At 40.0% G+C, this 25,369-nt stretch overlaps 1 protein-coding gene across 3 annotated transcripts in view; it reads right to left on the bottom strand.

The window, feature by feature from the left end:
- Positions 1–25,369, bottom strand: part of PREX1 (phosphatidylinositol-3,4,5-trisphosphate dependent Rac exchange factor 1) — a 150,843-nt gene that overhangs the window by 42,280 nt on the left and 83,194 nt on the right. For 2 of the 3 annotated variants that reach the window (XM_062642368.1, XM_062642367.1), the window contains exons 6-13: positions 22,569–22,730; positions 18,229–18,362; positions 14,857–14,972; positions 13,794–13,943; positions 10,387–10,534; positions 6,153–6,253; positions 4,234–4,337; positions 3,483–3,532 (exon numbers count right to left, since the gene is read on the bottom strand). In XM_062642368.1, the coding sequence (XP_062498352.1) occupies positions 3,483–3,532; positions 4,234–4,337; positions 6,153–6,253; positions 10,387–10,534; positions 13,794–13,943; positions 14,857–14,972; positions 18,229–18,362; positions 22,569–22,730 (965 nt within the window). The remainder of the gene's footprint in view (positions 1–3,482; positions 3,533–4,233; positions 4,338–6,152; positions 6,254–10,386; positions 10,535–13,793; positions 13,944–14,856; positions 14,973–18,228; positions 18,363–22,568; positions 22,731–25,369) is intronic. The other variant, XM_062642369.1, reaches the window with a different exon arrangement.

Here is a 25,369-nt window from a genome sequence, read left to right as displayed (position 1 = left end):
GAAATAAGGAAAAGAAACCCTATTGTGACTTGTTGCTGTTTGCCGTTTTCTTCCATTCCTCTTCTCAGAGCCATGGAGATAATTGATGGTTTTAGCCTTTCATAAAATACTTGTAAAGAATTTTTTGATACAAATATAAGGACTGCGTGGCTCCGGACATTGGGCTCTAGCACCTTTCACCTCCAGGTCACTGGATTTAATCCAGGCTCATGAGAGAATGAAAAGCTCTTTCCACTTTAAGGCTGTTTATTGGCTCGTGTGAAACAAGTTTAGTGGTCTTGATCCAGTTCCTAGTTGCATATCACAAAAGCCATTACCACAATTAATTTGCATTAATTGGTTCCCTCTTGTTGAGAGTCTCAGTAGCGAGGCCAAATGCTGAATGCACCATGAAGAATTAATTCCTCTCTCACCCTTGGAGGTGGTCCTTCTATTTCAAGCTTGAAGTCCACTGGCATGGCTGCGGAAAGAAGCTTTCACAGCCACTGTGACTGTTTTATAGTCCGGATGTATCTATACAGCAGCTCAAGGGAAGACTTCATTCTTCAGTTCTGTCAAATCAGCTTCTTTCATTAGCACCACATGACTTGATATTTCCTTTTTTCTAAATTTCTAACATCAAACCACCATCTAAAATTCATCCTACTCATGTCCTTTACCAATCACCTACAGATACAAATATGTTGTGACTGGCTTTTGTGAATACCAGTGCTAGAGATGCCCATGTGTTTGCAGAATGCAGGGTGTGAGAAATTAGAAAGGGAAGAACTTGGAAAAAAACAAAACAAAACAGAAAACCCATGACAACATTTCCAGAAATCTGTGTCCTCAGAACAAAAGCTTTCCTCACAGTGCTTACACACTTTTTTTGACTTCTCTTCCAGTAATGTGCAAAGCCCAGCACAACACTGTGGGAGTTTTCTGCGCAATTTTTCCCTCTCACACTCTTATCTTGAGAAAATGTGCTTTGAAATGTCAGAACAATAAAGAAAAAGCATTAAAATACTGAGTACTAATGAGAAGGGGGTTCCAGATTGTGAGAAGCAGCTCCCAACATTTTCACAGAGATGCTGACATAGGGCTAAAGTTCTGAATAAGCTGGCATCAGGATCTTGGTCCAAGGCCCAGTCTTTCGCTGCTTGTAGTTAAATGATTTGCAGGATAAATATTTCAACATTAGTTCACTGACCTTTTCCCCCCATTTCAATCTAGCCTGAGCAAGAGCAGAGCATGGATCCTAGAAGATCATCCAGAACCAGGTGAATAGCTACAGGTGAATAGCCAAATACAGATGTGGGAACCACCAAAACTTTGGCAGAACCTTGCTGCCTCACAGGAATTAGAGGAATATAATATTCTTCACAGGGTCTGGCCCATCTATGCTGTGAAGTACTGTCCATCACATGTGCAAGTGGGAGGAAGTTCTTCCATCCTCACAACTTCCCTGAAGTAGACCAGAGACATTCAGAACCTTCTTTGCATCTAAGATCTTTCAAAATGTTTTACTTTTTCTGTACCAATCCCCAAAGTAGCTTTGTTTCCTAGGGGATCTGTTCTCTTGTCCTCAAAGTACATCAGTGTCAGAGTTTACCTAAAGAAAATTATAAAGACAAAAGCTATGCAGAAACTCTCACGTTTCCAGGGAAGACAACTAAGCAAAAGTACATCCCAAGGTTGCCAATAAAATAACTGAATTTTGAACTTTATGATTCCTCCAGATCCTCTTGGCCCATGCACCTGCTACTCCAAGTAGGTCTGCTGATTTACTAGAAGGATGGTCGCACCAGAAAAATCAGCCTCATCAACCTTGCTTAGCAAGATTGCAGGGATCAGCAGTCCAAAAATGACAGATAAAGCAGTGGTCCAAAGGCACAGCAGAAAGTGTAAGCTTGGCACAAGTAACTTGGCTAAAAGTTAGCTCTTCAGGTTAACATTAGGCTTGTCAGAGGCAAAAAGACATGTCAGGAAGACATGAAAGGATGACAGCCTAGGAGATTCGGTTCTCTCACAGGGAGATAAAAGGAAGAGTGAGTAGGAAAGAGAACAGTGGCAAGAAGAGCCTAAAGATACCGAGTACGTTAAGTCTATCCAGAAGGATCCTCAAACTTCTGAAAGTCTGCTATTTTTCACTGGTCATACACAGTTTAGATTCATGCTGTCACTAACAAAGATTAATCCTGATATGAGAAGATTCTCCAGCTGGGATTCTATTACAAAAATAGCACACTGATAAAGCACCACAGGACAGGCCTATGGCAGTTACTTTGTCCTTGCTGATTCCCTAAAACATAAGACTACAACCCTTTCAGTTTGTAGGTAACCTGAGGGCAGGAAAATGTTTTTGAGCTTCACTTACCATTATTCCTACTCTGCATGTGAATTGCCATCTCAAGGGGTAAGATGTGTATGTGCAAATACACTCATGCATATGCATAACCATTTTGCCTACCAAAGCTGCATCAGGCTTTCCTGCTCTCTCCATATCCTTCAGGCTAACTGAAATCTCTACTATTATAGGACAGCTATTCTGGGGGAGAAAAGAGATCTAATTAGGCAAATTTGTAACTGATGAACTGTAACTATCTTTGCAGCTCCTTTTAGCATGACAATGCTCAGTGAAACAATTGTACAAATCAGGGACAAGAGGTCAGTTTTGTTGTATTTGGGACTCCAGCCATGCCCACAAGAGGGTTTTTTTTTCCTCATCGTTTTCTGTATGTAAAAATTAAGTTATTTTAAGTGAAAACGCCTAATTTTCAGTCATAAACAGCTGAACAGAACACACAGATGGTTTAGGGTAGTTTCCATTATAGGCCAGAAAAGTTCATCTAATGTCACAATAAAGCAACAACATTTGAAATCACCTCCTGGGATCTGGGAGGACAGTTAACTAATGCTTGCAGATTGTATCTAGTCTTCAGCATTTATTTTTATAGCCAAATTCTGAAGATTCCACCCAGAATTTTCAGGGGTTTTCCAAATGACAGCTTCAGGTTTTATTTCACTTGAGAATGGTTTTTGTTTGTTTATGGTGCCTTGAATCACACTGGAATCTGTTTACATCACTTTAGCATCTGTTTACATTTTCTATAACCCAAACAATACAGCAGCTACAATCACACCACACAATCTGCCCTGAATCAGTAGTCACTTACTAATCTCACCCACTTCAACTCACAGAAAATACCAGAGAAAACAAATAACCTAGTGCCATGCTAACAGCTCTCGTGAACTGACAGAGGAAGCAAGTGTCAGGAAGACTAGTAACACCAGCCATTCACTCTCCCAGAACCCAGTTCCAACATTTTCTAGCAGAAGTACAACTACAGATCTAAACTGTGTCAATAGAAGGGTAGTAAAAGAGCCAAGAAAATCCAGAAACTTACTGTTTATAGTAAGACAGAAGAAAGATTTTAATAGTAACATGGTGTCCTTTTAGCAAAGCCTGGTAACATACAAAAGGATCATGAAGATGAACTTACTTTACCACTGGAGTATATAGGCAGTGTAGTCGGCAGTAGAGCCTCACACCCTGAAGAAGGAAAGATGCATGGTATTATCAGTTTTTTCCTTTTCAAAGAAACACTGACTAGCTAAAGCTGGCAAAACCTGGACACTGATGTCTCTACTCAGCTGGAATTATCTATTGATTAACTGTTTTTCAAAACAGCTCCCTTATCTTCTGTCAAACATTCTTTCTACTTTCCTGCCTCCAGAAGCCAAAAAAAAAAAATGTTTTTATCTCTAATCACCTCCATTCCAACATTTTTCCATTAATCCCTCCTCACAATTAACCCATGAACTAATGTCCAGAAGAAAAAATCCAATTTATTAAAAGGTATGCGGATAGACATGGGATCAACAGAACACATCTGACATACGATTATCAGGAACAGCAGTTACATATTGATCTCTTCTATCTGCCTGAACCATAATGCCCAGATTTTCAGCAGACATGCTGTATTACAGCCTACTGCTTTCTTTTAAGACCTTTTCTTACTATATTAGGATTGTAATCAGCAGTCTTGTGTGCAGTCATGACTGTATTATTGCCAAGCTCTGCTTCCTCTCCCTAGAGTGAATGTCTCCTATGGCATTAGGATGGATAGCTTAATGCAACAAAGACTAACAGCATTAGGGATCTCCTGTACGACAGGACATTGACATTCAGAGGTGGAGCAAACTCATTCTGATACAAATCACAAGGTTCCAAATAAGAATAATAATACAAACCTTGGACATGATGTCTTCCAATTCACTCCTTGGCTTGTATGTTCCATCATCATAGCGAAATCTGTACATCACCTGCTCATTCTTAAACTGGTGCTTATCTGAAACTAACACACCAGCATCATAATTAAAATTAGTCTTTTCTCCCCTGCCATGTTCTGCATAGGCCAGTTGGTACATCTACACCCAAGGATTTGCTGGTGTCTACAATTTTCTGAAGACACAACACACTCCTCTTCTAGTTAAACAGCAAATGCCTCAATTTCAACATTCAGGTGAGTTTAGCTGCAAAATGCACACTGATGGAATACGTTATATAGGTCTTAAGTCACCAGTGGTCTACATTTCTGCACAATCTCTTGGCAACCAATTTAAATAGGGGAGCTATTAAATTAGTAATTAGGCTACTCTTGCTCCAATACCCTGAGCAAGATGCATCGGGTTTGTTTTTAATGTCACCTTTAGTTAAGAGTTCCTGATGTTAGTGTCTCCTGTGACAGTTATTGCTAGACATTGAAAGATATTTGCAGTGCTGCATTTTCTTAAGGAAATAACCCTTGAGATTTTGGTAAATCATTAAACATTAAAGTATCCCATTAGGTGTCTTCCAGTGTAGAAAGAACTTAAAACTTAAGCACCATCTTGAAGTCCTTACCCCTATTCTACATTAAGCAATCTTTTATCTTTTGTTTTCACTTGGCATAACATTACTGTCAGGTGGAAACTGCTGATCTCTCAGCCTGCCTGAGAAACAGGCCATAGAAGATTGCTAAACACTGAGCACTGTGCTAAGTGCTGAACTCTATGTGTTTTATCACTCAGTTTCCTCAGTATCTCCTTTAATTCTGGCTATTTTATCTTTTTTAGCTAGAACTGCTGATGTGCAAGTTCTGGTACCTGTCAGAGAGAGCAGAAGCGATCAGAACCTGAGCTGCTGTGTGTCAGACACGAAAGACACTTTCTGCAGACTCGATTCTCAATTGGATTTAGAAATACAAAATCCAGAGCATGCAGACCACTCAAAGAAGTCAACAGCTTATGCAGCTTAGAGATTCCACTGTACCCAAATCAATATACACCAGATCCTGCAAATTGTATTTTATTCTGTGAATATATCACCAAAAGCAGAAATCTTCATTAAAGACCAGGATATCCTATCTAATGAGGGGATAGTCTTAAGAGTTTCTGGTCTCTGCCTTCTCAACAATTATCCTACCCACTCTGCAAGGGGCAGACTAAATCTCAAAACTGCATCCTGGTTCTTTCAAGTTTGTGAACAAGCATCTCATGCTACTTTGGTCATGCGGCGCTTCCATATGCGCTGTACTACTCTTCTAAAATGCCCTTCAACACAATACTTCGAGGTCATCTGCTGGGTGTGATGAAAAAATATGGTGCATCAGTGTTTGCTAGCTGATTGCCTAATCAACTGGAAAGATCAAATCCCACAACAAACCCTCCATCATCTCTTTTCTTTATGACAAGCAATCTCATTAGACTAATGACCCATCATCTGGAGCCCCTCCCTTTGTTTGTACCTGTGCCCCATTCTAAAAGAGCACAGCTCAACTATCTTCTGTATTGCTGATATCTCACATGGAAAGCTGTATTTATGGATCACTGCAGATTTTCAAACATATAGTACAAAGAAATACATACTTGATAAAGTCCTCAACAAAGATGTTGCAGAGAAATTAAGAAACTGCAGGCATACACACTTTCATGATACCCAGCAAGTCCTGTTTTCATGGCATAAATTTGCCCACTCATGAATGGCAAAAGCCACTAAACATTTTGAGGATCTGATGAGTATGGTGCAGGAAAGTACTTGAACATTATGGGAACATCTGCAGTCAGTTTTCCACCCTCATTTCCAGGGCATTACTGAAATCTGACATCTGTTTATGGCATGGAGCACTCACCATGATGAATGATTCCATTTTCCAATAGTGCCTGTCCCAGGTTGACCCCTTCCTCTGGTTTGCTTATCTCTCCAATCTCTGTGAGCCACGATACAAACTCACTGCAAAAGGAGGCAGAACAGAAACAATTAGCTTTTCACTCTGAATATAAGCAGACACACGCCTCTGCAAGCCATCAGGAGACTTTCTCCTTGAAACAAGTGTGAAAACTGTTTTAAGTCATGATATCTCTAGTAGGTGGATTGATTTCATACATTTCTGGAAGAAATGCTCTGCTCAAGATCTAGATCTCCTATCCATGACTCTTCCCACTATTTTCCCCCTCGTTCATCATAATTAGCATGCACACAAAAGATAAAATGACCTGTTTGGATCTATCAAGATGCTAAAAAACCTTATTCTATTGAGCAATCCAGACATGCATGGGGAAAAAAAACGGCAAAATTAACTGATGACCTTAAAAACAACAAGTTGAAAAGTAGAGAAAGCAGCTAGTTCTACCCAAGCTATTCCTCCAAGCAGTGTTTGTGGTCTTATGTATGCTCACTGTTCTTCACTGGGTCTGCATTGCACTGGCTTTAATGGAAGCACAGTAGGAGTTAGGACAGAAGATTCAACCTACTTAATTCAAGCACAGAGCACTAAGAGAGAGCACAAGTCCCACTGACAGGTTAATTTAAGGTCATTTACCGGAGCTGGTGCCTGGCAGATATATACACGATGCTTCTAATTTATGGACAAAAAGTGCTAAGTCTGTCTGCTCATGCAGCACGGAACAAAACCTCTCTATGGAGAGGGGCAAAGATGCACATATGGGCAGAATAAAAGCCAAAAATGGATAGATATGTAGGATGTTACTCAATTAGAAACAGTAAGTACAGAAAAACAGACATTGCAAGCCTGATGAATCAAGCAGTGCCAAAGCCCTAAGGGGCTGAGCTGTTTGCCAGGTTAATTAGTGATTATACTAGAAAAGTGTTAAATTCATGGAGAAGAATAAAAGCGATATATGAAAGTAGAGTGACATATGGGAAATCCAAGTTCAATAAAACACTTGTCTATTTGCCAATGTGCAGTGGGTTGCTGCTTATAAAAACCAGTATCCATGCCTCCACCTTTGGGCTCTAAATGAAGTATTTTTAGTATCTTCACGTTTATCAGACCTGACTCATCCAAGCTGTAGGTAGCATTTGCATTTTGCCTTTAGAACAACAACAACTTCAGTACTGAAAACTCTGGTCTGCTGAGGGGCTACTCTGTTACTGTCATAGTGCTGAAAAAGCAGCAGAATCTATTCAACTATGCCAGGGGAATCCCATGGAAACCAGCAGAGTTTTGTAAAACTCCTAAAACCGGAGTACTGGAGTGGTGAATTAGACTTTCTATCTCCTAAGGAAAGCTCATTCTCAATTTCCCAGTGATTCTGAACTGTTTCTAGAAGTATTTAAAAGCTGGAACAGAGTATCAACTGCAGAAGGAGGAGAAGCAAGAATAATCCTCTTCACTCATTACCGAGAATAAAAGACAAACCCTCTCTGGAGTGCCCCATCAGGCACATGCTGGCCTATGACTGTAATCCTGTTAAATACCCAGGGTAGGTGCCCAGTTGCTACATATTTTTCCATCAAGTGCCATGGGTCTACGCAGTTTACAGCACTTAAACAGTGTACCATACTTCCGCAGAACAATGCTACCCTGTGAGCTTTCCTGCTTCTTTTATCTAGAACTGTGTCCCTGGAGCCTATTTGGATTGTAAATGTAAGGCAGTTTTCTTAAAGTTTGCAACTGCAAAAACAGTTTGCAATTTTCAGTTTCCTAAGAAAGGAAAATAACTGAAAGCTACTCTCAGAGCCCTGAAAATCAGAACCATGGGATGGTTTTCTTAAGAGTTACTTTAAGACTTCTATGGTATTTGATTTGTATGCAAAATCAGTGATCATTTACTCTGAAGGCTTTACAAGCACTGAAGAGTGCATGATCCAGAAATATTCTGAGAGGGTTTTCAGGTATATGCTGAAGTGTTGCTAAAAAACCATCAACTCAAAAAGTGGATGGCAAAGCCTGACTTTTTCCTCATCTTGTTCTAAGCAGTTCTCCAGTATAATTGAGGTCTCCTCATTGCTCAGTGCTGCCAAGTTCAGTTCTCACCTGGAATGCAAGTCAGGACACCATCTCCCAACTATAGCTCTGAAAATAAAGGACTTAGAACAGCTGGGTTTCTAGTCAAGAAATACACACGAAAATCCAGCCCATCAGGTTTGTGCAATCTGATCAGATATGTTTGGAATCTTCTGAGGTTAAGAGAACCTCTCTATTACAGGCTCAACACAGTTTCAAGATTTTGTAATCAATTTAGGGCAGTGCTGACAAGAAGCATGGCAAGCATACCATTTGCAGATATTGGCACCAACACACATCTTTCCCAATGTATAACTAGTCGCATGCCTAAATGCCAGGATACCTGAGTGGTTAGGAAAATGGATTTGCACTCAGCAAGTCATTTGCTGAAGCTCAGTAAACAGCCTTATAAATAAACGCATGTGATGTTTGTGAAGATGTTAGGATTAGTTCCTACTTTTTCTTTTGCAACCACATTTTCTCTCTTGAATTACTAGATGCTATCTGATATCCAAAGGCCAAGAGAAAAACTAGTCTTCTGCAGTCTTAGGGTTACTCTCAGCAGCATGTAGTAGAAAACCACTAAGTACATCTCAGCACAGTTATTAGTGACTGCCTTACCCAGAATATCTGAAGAAATGACCAGGTCACAGCCAATACACACTGTTCAGGAGAAGCCCCAGTAATGATACAGAAAGTCTGCGAGTCACGACTAGATTGTCCTGATAGAGTTGCACTCAACTGACTTGCCCAGAATTGTACCAGCAAGTGACTGATGAAAAGATACCAGCAGTTATTTTCTATGGGAAGAGCTGCAACATTAGCAGAAATAATGTTTTTCTCAGAGATCAGGATACCTGTTGGTATCCCAGTTTGAGCTCAGTTACCCATTAGCAAAGTTAGGTCAAGTCCTCACTACAGGAATGTCAAGTGGCTGTCAAGCAAACTGAGGGCAATGAGCCGGACAGACTGTGGAGCTTTAAGACTACAGACATTTTAAAAGATAAAGTAGCAGCAGGAAATCATAGGTAAGACTTGAGATCAAGCAAAAAATCCAGGACTCCACATATATATACACTCATATATATAAGCACTGGAAGAATGTACATTTCTGATCTGGTACTTCTTGTGTAGGAAATAGGAAATGCTATATCATGCCTCCAAATTCAGAACTTAAAGGTTTCAAAATGGATCCAGTAAAATCAGCTGGGGGAGGGGAGGCTGAGGGTGAAGAAAAAAACCAACCAAATTTCAAAAAATCAGGGGTTTAATAGTTGAAATATGACCAGTCTGTGCTACCAGACTGCCTTCTGTCAGCCAGAAAGACAATGCATCATTTCCACACCCTGTACACAAGGAATGCTGCCTGCAAACTGCCATTACAGAGAGAGGGGGAGAGAAGGGAAATGAATGGATAATCTGCCTCTCCCACAGCTGATCGTTTCAATCATAAACAGCTGAGGCAGAAAAGTCTTCTCAGGTCAACTAATGTGTCTCCCTCTGTGCCATGCAGGATATTTCCCTACAACAGCCCCACTGCTACTGTATCTAATCAGAGGTCTGATTCATCCATGGGGTCTACTGCCCCATATGTGTTGTACTTCAGAATTATGTTGTAATATCTATCCTGGGAAAGTTCTTTTCCAGGCACTAAAGCCCTGTACTTCTAACAAATGCCTCAGGATGCACAAAATGTCATTTGTGTATGTTACATTGACAAACAGGAAACTTCTAACTTTAATCTTGAAACTTGGGACAGTTCTGCTGGGTTTAAGCATCACCTGGTAAGCATTTGCTTGTGCACCAATGAGGATATAGGTTCGGCCACCAACAGGCCTGAGCTTGTGGGAGTTAAGGTATTTTTTCTTATTCCTTTTGGTGATTTGAAACAGCTGTTAAGAGTTACTGTAGAGTAGAATGAGCTGTCACTGCAGAGCATAAATAGGAATCAATGATTAATTTTAATAAATCACAACTGTAATGGGGGTTATTGGCCTTTTCAATTAAGCTGCATCAATGCACATCTGATCTGACCTCATAATGCCACCCCCAGAAAATCCAGAGTCCGTTCTTTTGATTGGAATGAAAGGGCCTTTTCAATTCAAATACCACTTACTTGCCAAGAAAGCACTTGGGAACAGTGCTTAATTTTCTCCTCCTGTCTTTGATAAGGTTCACTTTCTTGCTCATCATCATTTGGTAGAGCTTCTCTCCTTTCTCTGCAATCATGACATATGCATCCCTCTCCATTCCCAGTTTCAAACCTGGAATACAAAACAGAAATTCCTTCAGATCCTTAATATCACACAAAGCAGAGTGGTTTACAGAACACGGAGAACTTCCAAGGAAAGATGCACCTACACCAGGGCAATCCCAAGCAAAACTGCAGGTTGGACGAAGAATGGATTGAGAGAAGCCCTGAGGAGGAAGACTTGGGGATGTTGGTTGATGAGAAACTGAATGCGAGCCATAAGTGTGTGCTTACAGCCCAGAAATCCAACTGTGTCCCAGGCTGCATCACCACCAGCATGACCAGCAGGTCGAGGGAGGGAATTCTCCCCCTCTATTCCTCCCTGGATAGAAGCCCCTGCAGTCCAGCTCTGGGGACCCCAACACAAGAGGGACATGGAGCTGTTGGAGAGAGTCCAGGGGGCCATGAAGATGCTCCAGGGGCTGGAGCAGCTCTGCTCTGGAGACAGGCTGAGAGAGCTGGGCTCATTCAGCCTGGAGAACAGAAGGCTCTGGGGAAACTTTAGAGCAGCTCCCACTGCTAAAGGAGCCAACAAGAAATCTGGAGAGAGACTTTGTCATGGGCTTGTAGGGACAGGACAAGAGGGAGTGGCTTTAAACTGACAGAAGGAGATTTAGATTACATATTAGGAAGAAATTCTTTACTGTGAGGTGGTGAGGCACTGGCACAGGTTGCCCAGAGAAGCTGTGGCTGCCCCATCCCTGGCAATGTTCAAGAGGCCAGGTTGGACACAGGGGCTTGGAGCAACCTTGTCTAGTGGAAGGTGTGCCTGCCCATGGCAGGGGTTTGGAAATAGATGATCTTTAAGGTCTCTTCCAGCCCAAACCACTCTGTAATTCTGTACCTTCTCAAAATTATTTCCTGTTGCAATTACATTTTTGGCCCCAGAATAACTGCCAGCGTAAGACTTGTTCGAGGCATCAAAATGCTTGACAGTGCATATGACTTTTTGAGTGTTATATTACTTGACGCCAGAAATACAAAACTGCTGAAATCAGATTCACATCCTTAAATAAATCAAAACTAGAAAAGAACATTATTTTCTCCTCCTTTCTTAATTATTGTATTTACTAATACCTTAAGCAAAAAATACATTTTGACAATTATAATATTCAGTGAAATAAATCTGAATGATTTAAGGAATGACAGATAATTGGAGCGAGAAAATTTCATGACCACGTTGCATGAGTTTCCACATAGCTCATGCTAACTTGAAAACTCCTGCAGTCAGGAGAACAAACTCTGCAAACAAGAGGTGTCTATGTTACAGCTATCATCATAACTGGCATTTGCTGGCACTCCTCCCTTTAGGTTTGCAAATTGCTTCAGGACAGCTGGTTTGCTGCTGTATAAGTTTTTTCTCTTCTAGCCTGCACACGTACTTCTATTTTCTTGAAACTTGAACCTGTAAATCTAGGCAACTCTGGAGTCCTCCAAAACAGAGGCACATATTTTAGACACCTAACATTTTTGAAAACAGGCAGCCTGAATTGCTCCTGTACTCGGCACATTGGCACTTGGGTACATCCCAATTTTTACACAGATTTACACTGGGCAGAATGTAAGTGATCAGTGTAAGGCTAGACATAAAAAAACTGTACACTCTTTGGGAAAAGCAGCTCCCCCTAACTGGACATAAATCCTGTTGCTTTATGGTAAGATACTGAAATGAATTAATACTCTTCTGTGTCATCAGAGCTGCTTTCTAGCTTTCTGAAAACGCTTAATGCATTTGGTTTAGAGGCTTGAAAGGCACGTTCCAGAAATTAGACTTGCACAGCATTTTGTCATTCAAATACAGTATTTCTTTCATGTGTCCAAGAGTTTTGGCTCCACATCCCCCATGGCTTACTGCTGTTAACTCTTCCACCCTCTTCTTCCTCCAGTACTGTGATCCAATTCATCGCAAATGCTGACACATGTAGCTGAGGCTAATTTGCAACGTGAACTTGTGATAGAAAACAGCCTGTGTAATAGTATACATGTTTCCTGCTGGTCTTACATCACTGAATTCCCCAGGCTCTGATGTAAACGGCAGACTGGAATGCACATTTTACCCAACTCATCCTGCAGGATTGGGAATCTCACCAAGCTTTCTCCTTTCTAATCCAAACACTGATATCTCTGTGACTTTGTAAGTACTCTGCTCCAAAGGAGATTTTCCAGTAAGGCCTGGAATGTCTGCCAGAATATCTATGCTTATCCTGAGTGCCTGTCATCAGCTGGCCACATCATAAAACTGTATGACAAAAAGCATCAGAAAATCTAACTAGCCAATGCTGCATGGAAAGCTTTGAGAAACTTTCTGTTATGGAATAGTTCTTCTCCCTTCCTGAGTCACCTCCCCATATTCTCAGGCTCCCTGCTTATACATGGTCTGTTTTAATAATCCTGTTTTACTTCTTATTGAACTTTCTCTCTTCTCACACATTTTACCTGATGCACAGGAAATTCCGCAGAGCAGTTAAGTGACCTCAGAAAGCGAAAACTCACTACAAAATGGAGACTCATGGGACCTTTTAGAGACATGATTTAGCACTCTGAGGGTAAAAGTAAGAGCCAAGAAATGTATTTTATTAAAGAAATACTGCATGTGGAAGTTCAGGATCCTTAGAGTGGGATTCAGAACTGACTGATGAGCAAAAATCGAACCCGATTCTCTCTGTTGCCTTCAGGTAGTTCTGAATTTACACCATGCACATCTACATTTTGAAGGCAGTACCCCTGCTATTACCAAAATGTGCATCGGGCTTCAAACATGCTAAAGTATGTTCGAAACGGTTCATATTCTATGATAACAACACTGCAATGTGCATGGTGTTTAGCAGATTAGATGCAAAGTACTGTAATATAAAAACTAAGTTTCGATTTCAAAGAACATTAAAGGATTCTCTGCTTTCATGAATCGTCAGTGACAGATCTGTAACTTTCTTAAACATCTAAAGCATTATTCCTTAGCAAGTATAAGACCAAAAACTGTAACTGATTAAATGTTATTTTTTCAACAGTAATTCAATGCTTCAAAGAAACTGCCTCTGGTAAATAAAAATGTTTGATAAATACAGTGACACAAGTCCCTAAAACCCCAAGGTACACATTCAGAAATACTTGCTTTCAATCAATGGATTTTCTTTTTCATTAAGGACAGATTTTAATTCCGCCCATGGAGGTAAAACTGCAACCTTTTTCTCTCAGATACTTCTACATGCATATATATTACACCTCTGTACACAAGTTCATTCAGTGTATTACAAAATACATTATCCACTTACTCTCTCTCTGCTCCCTTTCTTTGATTATAGCATCCAACCATTTCTGTTTGTCCTCTGCAGTCTTGGCCATGCAGACAAACCACTTGTTCTTGGCTGTGTTATGTATCTTCCAACCATTTGTCACAGTGTAGCCGTTGCTGTGGTAATCTGCTGTAGAAACCCAAAGCACAATGTATACAGTGAACAGAAGGCCTGCTACTTCAATCAAATCGGCATGAGACACCTTAACTAAAAAAGCCTGACTTCTGGAGGTGTTCCTCATGCACCATTCTTACTGACTGTCCACGTGACTGGTCATTACTTACCTGTAAGTACGCATATTAACAGAAGTATCCGTAGGCTGTTAAACTGACTGTTTCAGCCCTAAGAGTGACACTGTAATTTCACCTCAGAAGAATTAAAACATTTAAAACATAATGACATCAGTGTAACAGTCGATGAAGTTTGTTCAGGTTATTTGATCTGAACTTTCTAGGGACACGCTAACTTCTTGCACTGTAAGGATTTTTGTCCATTGGACACGGGAACTCTTTAAGTGTCAACTGTTTAAAGGCCATAATATTCATTCCTGATTTATTACTGTAAGAGGAGGGGTTGGGTTTGGCCTTTGTAGATGAAATTAGAACACAAGAACCGTTCCCATATTTTGTTCAGGGACACATTCCATACTACTGATTTGAGGCTAAGACTAATATTTGCTAGTGTTCTAAATGAGATGATTCAGAAGTTCTGTTGTTATAGCTGTAATGGCTTAAGATGTAAAAAAAGAAAGGATGGAAAGAAGATAAAGTATCTTTTGCTAAATTAACTTGGATTAGGAGAAAAAATAGACAAGCTTCTGGGTACACAAACTCTTCATAAGGTTATTTCAGAACGAAGGACTAGTGCCTGAAAGCATGTCCAGTCTTTCAACAAATATAAGTTGGCCTAATAATGAAGGTACCAGAAGCTGCATAGCTTGCTTGAGATTTCTTTAAAGGGGACAGAAAAGTACATTTGTAACACCTTGCAAAATAATATCTGGACTTGCTGTGTTGTTAAAAGACAGTATTTGGTCTCATACCTGTTCCATCTTCCACATTTTCCACCTCCATGACTTCTGTATTTATTCGGCCTCTGAAGATATAAAGGGAACCATTGATTGACTTTGTCCTTTTAGATGTTTTTTTTCCAGTAACCCTGCAATTAGGATTTAGACTGTTAACAACACATAAACAAATAGAGTAACATACATATATATATATCATTCTGAGATATGACTATTAAAAAAGGATTCTGATACAGTGTTTTGTGGTATTTGACCACACCTCTGACTCTGAAAAACTGGACTACTCCATCAGCTCAGAAAGATAAGTGTACAACAGTGTCAGTACAACGATAAAGAGCTTATTTTACAAGATTAAGTGAAGACTGAGATGCCTTCAAGCTTTACATTCTTGATGACTGACTGAAATGCCAGTACAATCCAACTGCACATGGCTCTGGGATGAAAACTGCAATATCCCCTGACAAAACGTTACATTTGCACTTTTGTTTGCCTAAAGCTTTGATAAATTTGTGGGATGTATACCCAGTTCCAAATATGAAATAAAACATGTAAAGAGGCTGGTGTCAAATGGCCTGTCATATTTGTGTTAAATGTTGCTGTAGGGGGCATTCATGAAAGTGCTGCTGTGGCAACTTTGCACCAAAGTTTACATCATTATCCATAAGCTTTATAGCGTCTTTCTTGAAATGTCTTATAAAAAAAATAATCAGGAAAGCACTTTCATTGCTAGTTACGTTCTGATTTTTATGTTTATAACAGGTTTAAAACCATCCAACTAACACCTGCTGAGCTTTAATATCTAAGAACAACTCTGCTATATGAACCAAAACACAACCGGTCAAATGATCATCATTTGGGATGGCAAGTGTCCCAGCTCTGTGCAGTGAAGGGATTGCTGTGGCAACCTGCCAGGAGCTCGTGAGATTCAAGAAATATTGCAATAAAAAACACCTGGAGAGAAAAAAATCTGAGTGAAGTATCTGTGATAAACTGAGGTGAGAGGAGAACCACCAAGCTCTTCTGAACAATTTTTCCTTTTACAACTAGTTTTAGTGACAAATACACATTTAGTGATGACCATATATTACATCCAATCAGACTGACAGGGATGGAGATCTTGGAGCCATTAGATCATTTCCTAAAGATGACTATTGGAATCTAAAGAAAAGCTATCCTGGCAGCCTTAGCAAAACCCTTTAAATACTCAGCCCATTTCTCCACATGAAATATATTGTTCCTGACATCAGGATTCAATTTAAACAACTGTCTATGATCCTGCTAAAAACACAGAACAATACTCAGCTCTGAAAATCTATGTCATCAATTTGTCAGACTTCCCAAAGCTTCTGCAAAAGATGAGATTGCAGTCTTAGACTGAAAAATCACAGATCACATTCTAAGACACATCTTAAACTGGTCTCAACAATGCTACTCCTAATTTACCCTATTGTGAAAAGATACGATGCCTAAATTCTAAATGGCTGCATTGTTGACTACTTATCAAAGACAGGTCTGAATTCTGATTGCATTTTTGAGTCAAGAAAAGCTTCAGTGATTTCTACAAGATAAGCACAGTGTGAGCTGAGAACCAAGTAATTCAATTTCAAATTAGGAACAGACACAGGCAGGTTTTTGGTGGTACTGGCTTCTCCAAAAGCTGTGTCCCACTAACATGCCAGTTGTTTGTCATGCAGCTGACCAAATAATCACACCAGCACAACTGGATAGACACCGATTTCCATCCTGGACTAATTATAAATAGCAGCTAAAAAGGAGAAATATTTAAAATTAAAGTCACTCAGCAATTCCTAAATATATCTTTTACACTAGGCAATTCCAGCAGACTTAATAATGGAAATCAGATTCTGAACATTTCATCAGTTCAAGCTACATTATTAGACAAAGATAAACACTATCAAGCCTCTGGGGAAATGAGAGTGTTAAGGCAGCCTCCTCCAAAATCAAGCCAAACTACAGAGTAGCTCAGTAATGTCTCATGTACAAAAAAAGAGTTGCTTAAAGTAGAACATTTTGTTTTCTAAACCTTAGTATTCCGGGAAAAATGCCTGGACAGCACAGGAGGGGCTCTGCTAACCTGAACTACAAACAGGATGAGAAAACCAGTTTCTCAGAGCTTTAAAGAAGATTAGATATCAAATTGATTTCTTTTTTTTTTTTTAATTCCCTAAGAAACAGTTTTCTGTCAGAAGACACAAATCTATGAACTGTGTCTTGTGGAAGTTTGGATTTTGACAAATCTGGCAGAGTCAAAATGATGTGTTTTTCTTACTTCATTTCAGCAGAGTCAAAAGGCTTCACTTAGATACTCTTAAAAGCCACATAAGTTTGAATTGTGTAATTTTCTTTGCAATTTAAATGTTAATATTACATTCTAATCATTTCTAACGCAGATTTCACCTAATAATTTTTATTTATGCTGTATAGTTTCAGCATTGTCCACACAAATTCTAAACATTACTGAAATTATATTTACCAGCTTAATGTTTCCAAAATTTCCACTGAACTGGGAAATAAACCCAAATTTTGAGATATGAGAATCTGGAGAGAACACTGATATTCCTAATTGGGTTGGCCATTCTACTTGGCCTTCACCATTAAAGGCATAACTTGAAGGAGGAGGAGGATAAGAATCTGGAGTGTAGAGAATGTATGGAAAATTTAGGAAAGACCAAGCAAATGAGACTTGAGCTTGTGCAGGTGAAAAACTTAAGGACTGAAATACAGTCTAATTGGCTGCAGCAGCAAGCAAATTGCCCTCCACTCTGACAATGTATTTTAATAGTAAGCAGTAGGTGTTAATAACGCTCAAATTCTATAAGGCGGAATGATGCAAAAACTGTAGACACACAGAGCACATGGCTGCAAAAGCTAAACAGCAACTTGCTAATCTTCATCTCTTCCTCACTCCTCTGTGTCCTGCATCTATTTAACGCTTTCTTAGTCTTCCACTTTCCCCTTTCTTGGCTTTATATTGGTTTTCACGTCACCCTTGTCTGCTTGGAATAACCTCACAATGAAAGTTGGCACGGCCTCCTTCTACACATCACTCCTGGAGACCCATCTGCTCTGGGAAGTTTTCCAGCTGTAACAAACTCACTCCGTGTTTTTTCTGCACTGTATCAACTTCTGTCTTTGGATTATGCATTTCTCAGGGTGGGGACCCCATTACTGTGTGGCATATTTATCCTACCACAGAGTGACTTCTTTCTCATGTTGTCTAAGTAATAGCAATGTTCGAGAACAGAGGGAAATCACACCTGTGACTCAGCCTTGCACAGCAACAGGGAACACACTGAGGGATCAGTAACTGATCATACTTTCTGCTTACAAAACTTCTGAATGGTCCATAAGCATGGAGGGACTCACCTGGATTTCCTCTTGCAATAGACCAGAAGATTATCAAATAGAAAGAACATTCTCTCCTGGATGTTTCCAGCTGAAATTTTTAACAAAGTCCCTTGGAGCAAGAGCTGTGTGCAGATATCAGTCAGATTTGACCCCTGAAAAGAGAAAAAGTTATTGTTTATTTTTAACTTTTTGTGCATGCATCATGAAGGATTTTTACTAAAACACTGCTATTTTATTTGCATGTCATTGAACTGTGATGTAACTGATGCACTCAGAAGAAGGAAGTCCTCGATTTCTTAATGTGGCTAAACACATCATGTTTTCTCTGGATCACAAAATATTTTTTGGAGTCCTCATACGCTACAATTAATCCTCCCTTTTGAACTCCAGACACAACCACTTGTTCTTTTGACTTGTTACTATCTCCAGGAGAAGTCACTGTGTCTCCAAATCATGACCCCAAAGGCCTACTAGTACATACACAAATAGAACAGAAACCAGCTGACCATACAACATAAAAGCATGCTCCTCATGTGGTTTGCCCATGGAGAAATCAAACTTTCATAGCACCTCAACATCAAATACTCAATTTTCAATAAGATACCCAAAACCAGCAGAAGAAATGAGCACAGCAGCGTCGGAGTCAATGTGCTACTGACACTGCGTAAAATCATCTGCCCTATTTTGTGCAGGAAGTAAAGCAAATGATTGCAACGGTTGCTTCTCAACTTCAAATCTAAGAATCTTTATTTTTCAATCAGCCCCATCACTACAGTATCTAAACACTTGATGCACTTCCCGTTTGCTGTTGACCTCACTACTTCTCATTTATACCAATATGAGAGGTTTTTCAATAGTAAGAAACAGAGTAAGAAGATTTATTTGACATTTTCATTGACAAAACAGAACTTCTCACCAGAAAGCTAACTGGGACCAAGCTGCTGGGGTGGGCCAGAGGAAAGAATGAAAACAACATAGTTGGTAAAAATGCAAATTACAGCCCAAATGATTGATCTGCCTAAGCACTAACACATCTCTTAAAACTCCTGTGCATTTCAGACCTGGAGAATTTGGGGATACATAGCAATTGTGTAAAAATCACTCACAATGACTCATGAGAATAGAATCAGAGAATAGTTAGGGTTGGAAAGGACCTTAAGATCATCTAGTTTCAACCCCCCTGCCATAGGCAGGGACACCTCACACTAAACCATCTCACCCAAGGCTTCCTCCAACCTGGGCTTGAACACTGTCAGGGACGGAGCGTTCACAACCTCCCTTGGCAACCCATTCCAGTGCCTCACCACCCTAACAGGAAAGAATTTCCTCCTTATAGCCAATCTAAACTTCCCCTGTTCAAGTTTGAACCCGTTACCCCTTGTCCTGTCACTACAGTCCCTAATGAAGAGTCCCTCCCCAGCATCCCTACAGGCCCCCTTCAGATACTGGAAGGCTGAAGAACAACTCCCCAAAGAAAGAACAATATATAATTAACAGAAACAGCATATTAACTTGTTCTTCACTAAGCAAGGAAGAACACTGTATACAAAAGTATATAAACTGTATACATGCATCCTCTACTCATCTTCCCCCCCCTTTTTTTTTTAGCTAATCTTTGTTTCTCAGATGGATTAACCAGAATCAAATTGATCTGTCTGAAGTTAATCCATAATATACATCTACAAGGATTCTGTGCATTCCAGAAGAATGAATATGAGCAGAGTTCATTTTGCTGAACAGATGTCTGCATAAGCTTCAGGCCTTCAGTAGCTTCCCAGATTTGGCCTTTAACATGTTCTCTCATTATAATCTCAGAAAGAGACTGAAAGAATGATGCTAGGATACGCTCAGTATATGACAGTGATAGTGACGGTTGTATCAGAGAAGGAGATGGAGATTGGTGGGTGGACACGTTGAAGAAAATATGTTGAACTGAGGAAATTGCTCTAAAAAACAACTCCTGCTCTTAGTATAGCTACAGATGACTCTCAAGAACGAGACTCTGCAGAAGCAAAAAAGATGTCACATTGTTCTTTGTGCTAGAAATACTGAGGATGGCACTGATGGCAGTAGGATGAAGATCAGACCAGGGATGTCCATTGGGACAGCTGGAAGGAAGTGCAAAGTCACAGGCACTAGTGAAACTGCTGGTCTGGTTAAACAGAAAAATTTAAGACATGGTGAAGCCTATTCCAAATTATGTGAACAAATTAACACCAAACATCTTGCTGGGCTTCTTGAACGCTTCCTCAGATTCAGGCTACATCCCTTACAAACATAAAATACTTGCTCATAAGTAAGCTGAGCTTCACTTCGTTTTGACAATTTAGATGCCTTGGATTAAAACTGCTGGAAGCTGTAGGGCTTGTCAAATTAGTATGTCAAATTTATTGTCAAATTATATATATATTGTTATATGTATATATAAACATAGATATATACATATATACGTATATAACCATATGTACAGGGCACCAGTATTTCAAACTCTGTATCCATGCTCACAGAAAAGGGAAATTTTTTATTTCATAGGAGGAACTGCTATTAGATAAACTAAAAATAGGCATACATTTATCTTATAGACTTCTTCCCACAGCCAGGTCTGTGCTTACAGCACTGCATTCTTGAGCTAATAATTCAATTCAGCAACTGCAGCTTTCCATAGATAGAAGCTAGGAGCCTTTCTCATTGGGAATAAACTGGAAAATACATTTGAAAGAACTAAAACCAGTTGTTTACAAACACAGCACTTTGCTATACTGTCATCATTTATAACACCCCTAGTACTGTGAAGATAGGAAACTGTCAATGAATTTCAAACCCCTCTATATTTACAGAATTAAGAGATGCCATTGTGTTGAGTATTAGTCTGTCTCTGTGATGCATGATGCATACAGCTCCTTTTCCTCCTTGTAATATGTCATTAGAGTAATTTAGAAATGTTCCACAGCTTACTGTGAGGGAAAACACTTCTTCATTTTTTAAATTTTGAGCTGAGTGACCTAAGTGACTTTGTTACAAAACTGTATATAGACAAATCTGAAAGGGTTTTCAGCCCCAGAATGCTGCTGCAGGTAAGTTAAACCCTAAAAAAAAAACCAACAAAAAAAACAAACCCCAAAATATCAGTAAGTTTGGATATCACTTCATTTCATAGAATCATAGAATAGTTAGGCATCATGGACACTTTAACAGCCACACTTCAGGCTCCAGTGCTGAAACCATGCCTCTTGCCCAGATGACCCATGAGCGCATTGAACCTGAGATGTTTTAATTACTTCTAGAAGTCTTGATATATAGAACATTACATAACTTTGTTTGCTGAGCTTGCTATCCAAAAATTACACAGCTGGATATCTGGGTTGTTCTCATGTCTTTAGCTGAATGCCAAGAACATCCTTCAGGGAAAAAATGAGCAAGGTTTAAAACATACACGAAACATAAAAAACAACCCAAAAGAGAGTCATGGAGAGCACCCAAGCATCCGAACATGAGGAAGTTTACATGACCTCTAACAAAATGTCCTCAGCTAAGAAATCCTCAGCTGGCAGTGATCAGCCTCAGCATTCTAAGTATCAGTCTCACTAACCTACATCAATCTCTCCAGGAGACCATTTAACACCCTGACTCCCTATGGTGCACGTCCCAGAGGTTTCCAACTCCACTGATTCAAGGGCCTCAACTACAGTCTCACAAGATAAGCTGCCAACACTTTCCACACCATCCTGACTTCTCAGTATCTTTTTCCAGATTTCTGCTTCCCCCCAGCTTCATTCAAGTTTTCTCACTCATTATTTTTCTCCCTTCCATAGTAAATGCTTCTACCTACACAGATCCACCTACTGATAAACACATCAACAGAAACACATCCATGAGTAAGTTAACTGGACCAAACACAAATATACCAGTCGCTTTCTAATCTAATACTTGCTAATCTAACCTTTATCTTTTATACAGGAAATCCGTATGAAAGTAAGTGAGATACCTTTCAAAGCTCCTGAAAACATAAAGTCTTGTAGGAATGAAAAGAGAAACTTCTGTTACTTAGACAGGTCTTGACTTCATCTTCTAGTCTTATTTGATTTTCAGATGAGATCTGAAATTTCAGTTCATTTTACCTCTAACAACTTCCTTTCTTTCATAATCCATTTGTTCTGCTACAATTTAGCAGCAGCCTGCACACTCAAAATAAACATATATTACAAACTCATCAGTGTGATGCCACCCACACCCCCAAGAGCATTTGCACATCACGTAGAAAACAAAAATCCCTGTACACAGTATGAGTCACTAAACTTGAGCCCATTAAAACTGTGTAGCAAACTGCCTCTGGGGAGCTTTGCAGTCCTACATCATACCTCCCATCCTTCAATGTGGGACTGCAACTGTTCAAGGGCTTCCAGTTTCTCCATCTGTCTCTTGGTCTCGTTGATATTTGTGCAGACTGTCTTCATGGCCTGCAATGCATTCTGGACAGCTGGATGATCAGGATGCTTGGAGGGAGTTCTCTTAGCTAATTCCTTTAAAAAAAAGTAGAAAGAAAAGAAAACATGCTCTTTAAACTTAGAAGCAGGTCACAGAAAGGCACAAGCCTGCAATACCATAGGAAAATGCCAGAACCACTGCAAACTAAAAAGGAGTCGTGAGCATGTTATTGTAGATGCTGTTCTCTGTTCTTCACCTGTGCAGGTGGGGGGGGTGGGGGGGTGGAAGTAGAGGGGTTGGGAATGCAGGTGTGAAGTTGAGACTGAGGAAAAGAGTAGGGACTGGAAAGAAGGTAGGGTTCTTTATCCAAACGTCTTATCATTGGCAATAAATTGTGTTGAGTGTGTTTTGGCTGTGACGGTAATTAGCAGGTGATCTTGTCTTCATCTCAATCCACAAGCAGTTTTCATCTGATTTTTTTCTCCCCCTCTCTCCATGTTGAACAGTGACAGTAAGAACGTGGCTGGGTGGGCAGACAGCAGCCAGTCAAGGTCAACCACCACATGTGGAGAAGCACCTACAGCTCTGTGCATGATGACTCTATCCAGAAATTGCAGGGAAATTCACTAGCCACAGCTGTCTGTATTTTTATGTACAACAATAATTTCATGAAAGAGGAAATTAATTTACAGAGAGTAAGTAACTTTCCCAATGGCATGTGACTGGCAGAACCAAGGCTTTCTGACATTCAGTTCAGTGTTTGAACTGTGGAGAAAGAGGCCAAGAAAACAGCAGGAATTTAACAGGGACTCGGGAATCCCCAGATTATGTTTGGGAGATTGGGGTACGTGTTTTGACTGGAGAGATTAACATCGAGATGAATAACATCTCTGCTCTGGAAGAGTTCCTAAGAGACTCTGCTTCACCTGATTCAATGAACAACAGCCCAGTTAAACACTGGCCACAGAAAAACAGCAGTGGGAAAACTTGGCACCTAACAATATTAACCAGTTTAGCAATAGGGGTAACCACTGTCAACTCACAATTAATCATCTTTCAGACCAATAGTGTTTTATAGTCAGCCACAATTGAATAAAAATACATTAAAGAAACCTTTACTAAGGCTGGTAATTTCATCTTGATACCTAATATGGTGTTTAAGACCCACATTTTTAGATTGCCTGGAATATTTAACTTTCTCACTATGCTCTATTTTGCTTCAACATGTTATTTAAAGACCTACATTTAAATGGCAAACTGCTGCTGAACTGCATCATTTTGCATGAGACACCATAATGAGTCTGAGTACCACCAGAGAGCCTGCACAGCACTGTGGTCTGAACACAGCTAAATTGCTTCAATCCGTAGTTCCCACAGCTAAGGGCAAAGACAGCCTGTTACAGTTGTTGTTCATCCAAGATTAAGTGATTACAATCCCCAAATGCCTGTCATGGGCTCCAACTGGGCTTACTCTGTGGTCTGATTTGTGTTTTGCTTCTCCACATCAGCACATTAACCTCAGCAAGTGTCCCTTCACCACACAAAATATTGACATTAAAGATCTTCGTGCCATGGTGTCTTGCTGGGCACTGGCATACTCCATTTTCAGGTATGATCCCGAGTAGTGCTGGGGCTCACCTTGCCTGAGCTGGTCACACAACCTGTAATACATGCACTGCTCCTCAACTGACTCATGTCCACACGCAGCCTCTAGATCAAACTAACTGGTGGGTTTTAGGTTCAAGTTACGTGGCCTGTCAGAGAGTGGAGAGATGTGGTCTGAAGTTCAAGTCCTGCTGAAGCTTGCATTAACTTACAGTGACTATAATAGCTGCTAATCCAGACACTCTGAGCTACTAAATCAAGGACCTTTCTCTGTCCTAGTGTTGATTCACAGATCTGCTTTACAGAGTTCTTTAGACAGACAGCTCTTCAGCATGCGACAGGTTTGTGCATATTTAGCTGCATTTTTCTACTAGTAGGAGTAACTGTAGAATAAATATACTGTGGGATGCTCAGCTAACAGCAAAATTGGAAGGCACATTTGAAAGGGGGAAGCTAGAGTTAGAAGTAGTACAGATTTATTTCAGCCTTTACACAGACTCAGTGCTTCCTCTGCTACCTCGCACTGGCAAGACTTTATTCACTAGCACTAGTAAACTATCTTGAGACCCACTGTTACAGAAACTCTGAATGTATTTTAATTATTTATTTATTAACAACTCCATTTTGCAGAAGCTTTTAAACTGACATCTGCATCTTGAGATTAAACCACTTCGTGACCGAGGCTCCTTTAAGTAATGCAAGAGACAGGTCTTCTGAGAACTGAAATACAGCAATGGGAGGTACTCTCATTCCCACACAGACAGACCCTGGAGACAGAAAGGCCCAAATGAATGGACGGGAATGTCGAAATTGTCCTATGAAATACAACTGCTCAGTTCTTGGCACAGATTCGGTATTTTGAGAATTTACTCATAGCTACAATTTCTCTTTTTAGAAAATTATAAATGGAAGTTGACAATGGCTCTTGTCAGATGGATGACAAAGGAGATGGGTAATGTGCTGACAGCCAGGAATCCCAGTAAGAGAGAGGAGTTGATGATCTTGGTTGATTTAGAGAGTAACACATGCACAGGAAAAAGGGGCTGGCTGCTACAAATGTCAGTTGATATCACAAGTGAAATTCCCTATGGAATTTTTTTTACTTTTCCTGAAGATAAGGCCAAGGAAA

The sequence above is a fragment of the Pezoporus occidentalis genome, unplaced genomic scaffold (assembly GCF_034315485.1).
Source record: "Pezoporus occidentalis ecotype Australia unplaced genomic scaffold, CSIRO_AGI_Poc_V1 ctg70, whole genome shotgun sequence".
In the NCBI taxonomy this organism is placed as follows: domain Eukaryota; kingdom Metazoa; phylum Chordata; class Aves; order Psittaciformes; family Psittacidae; genus Pezoporus; species Pezoporus occidentalis.
This window is presented reverse-complemented; position numbering and strand designations above follow the sequence as displayed.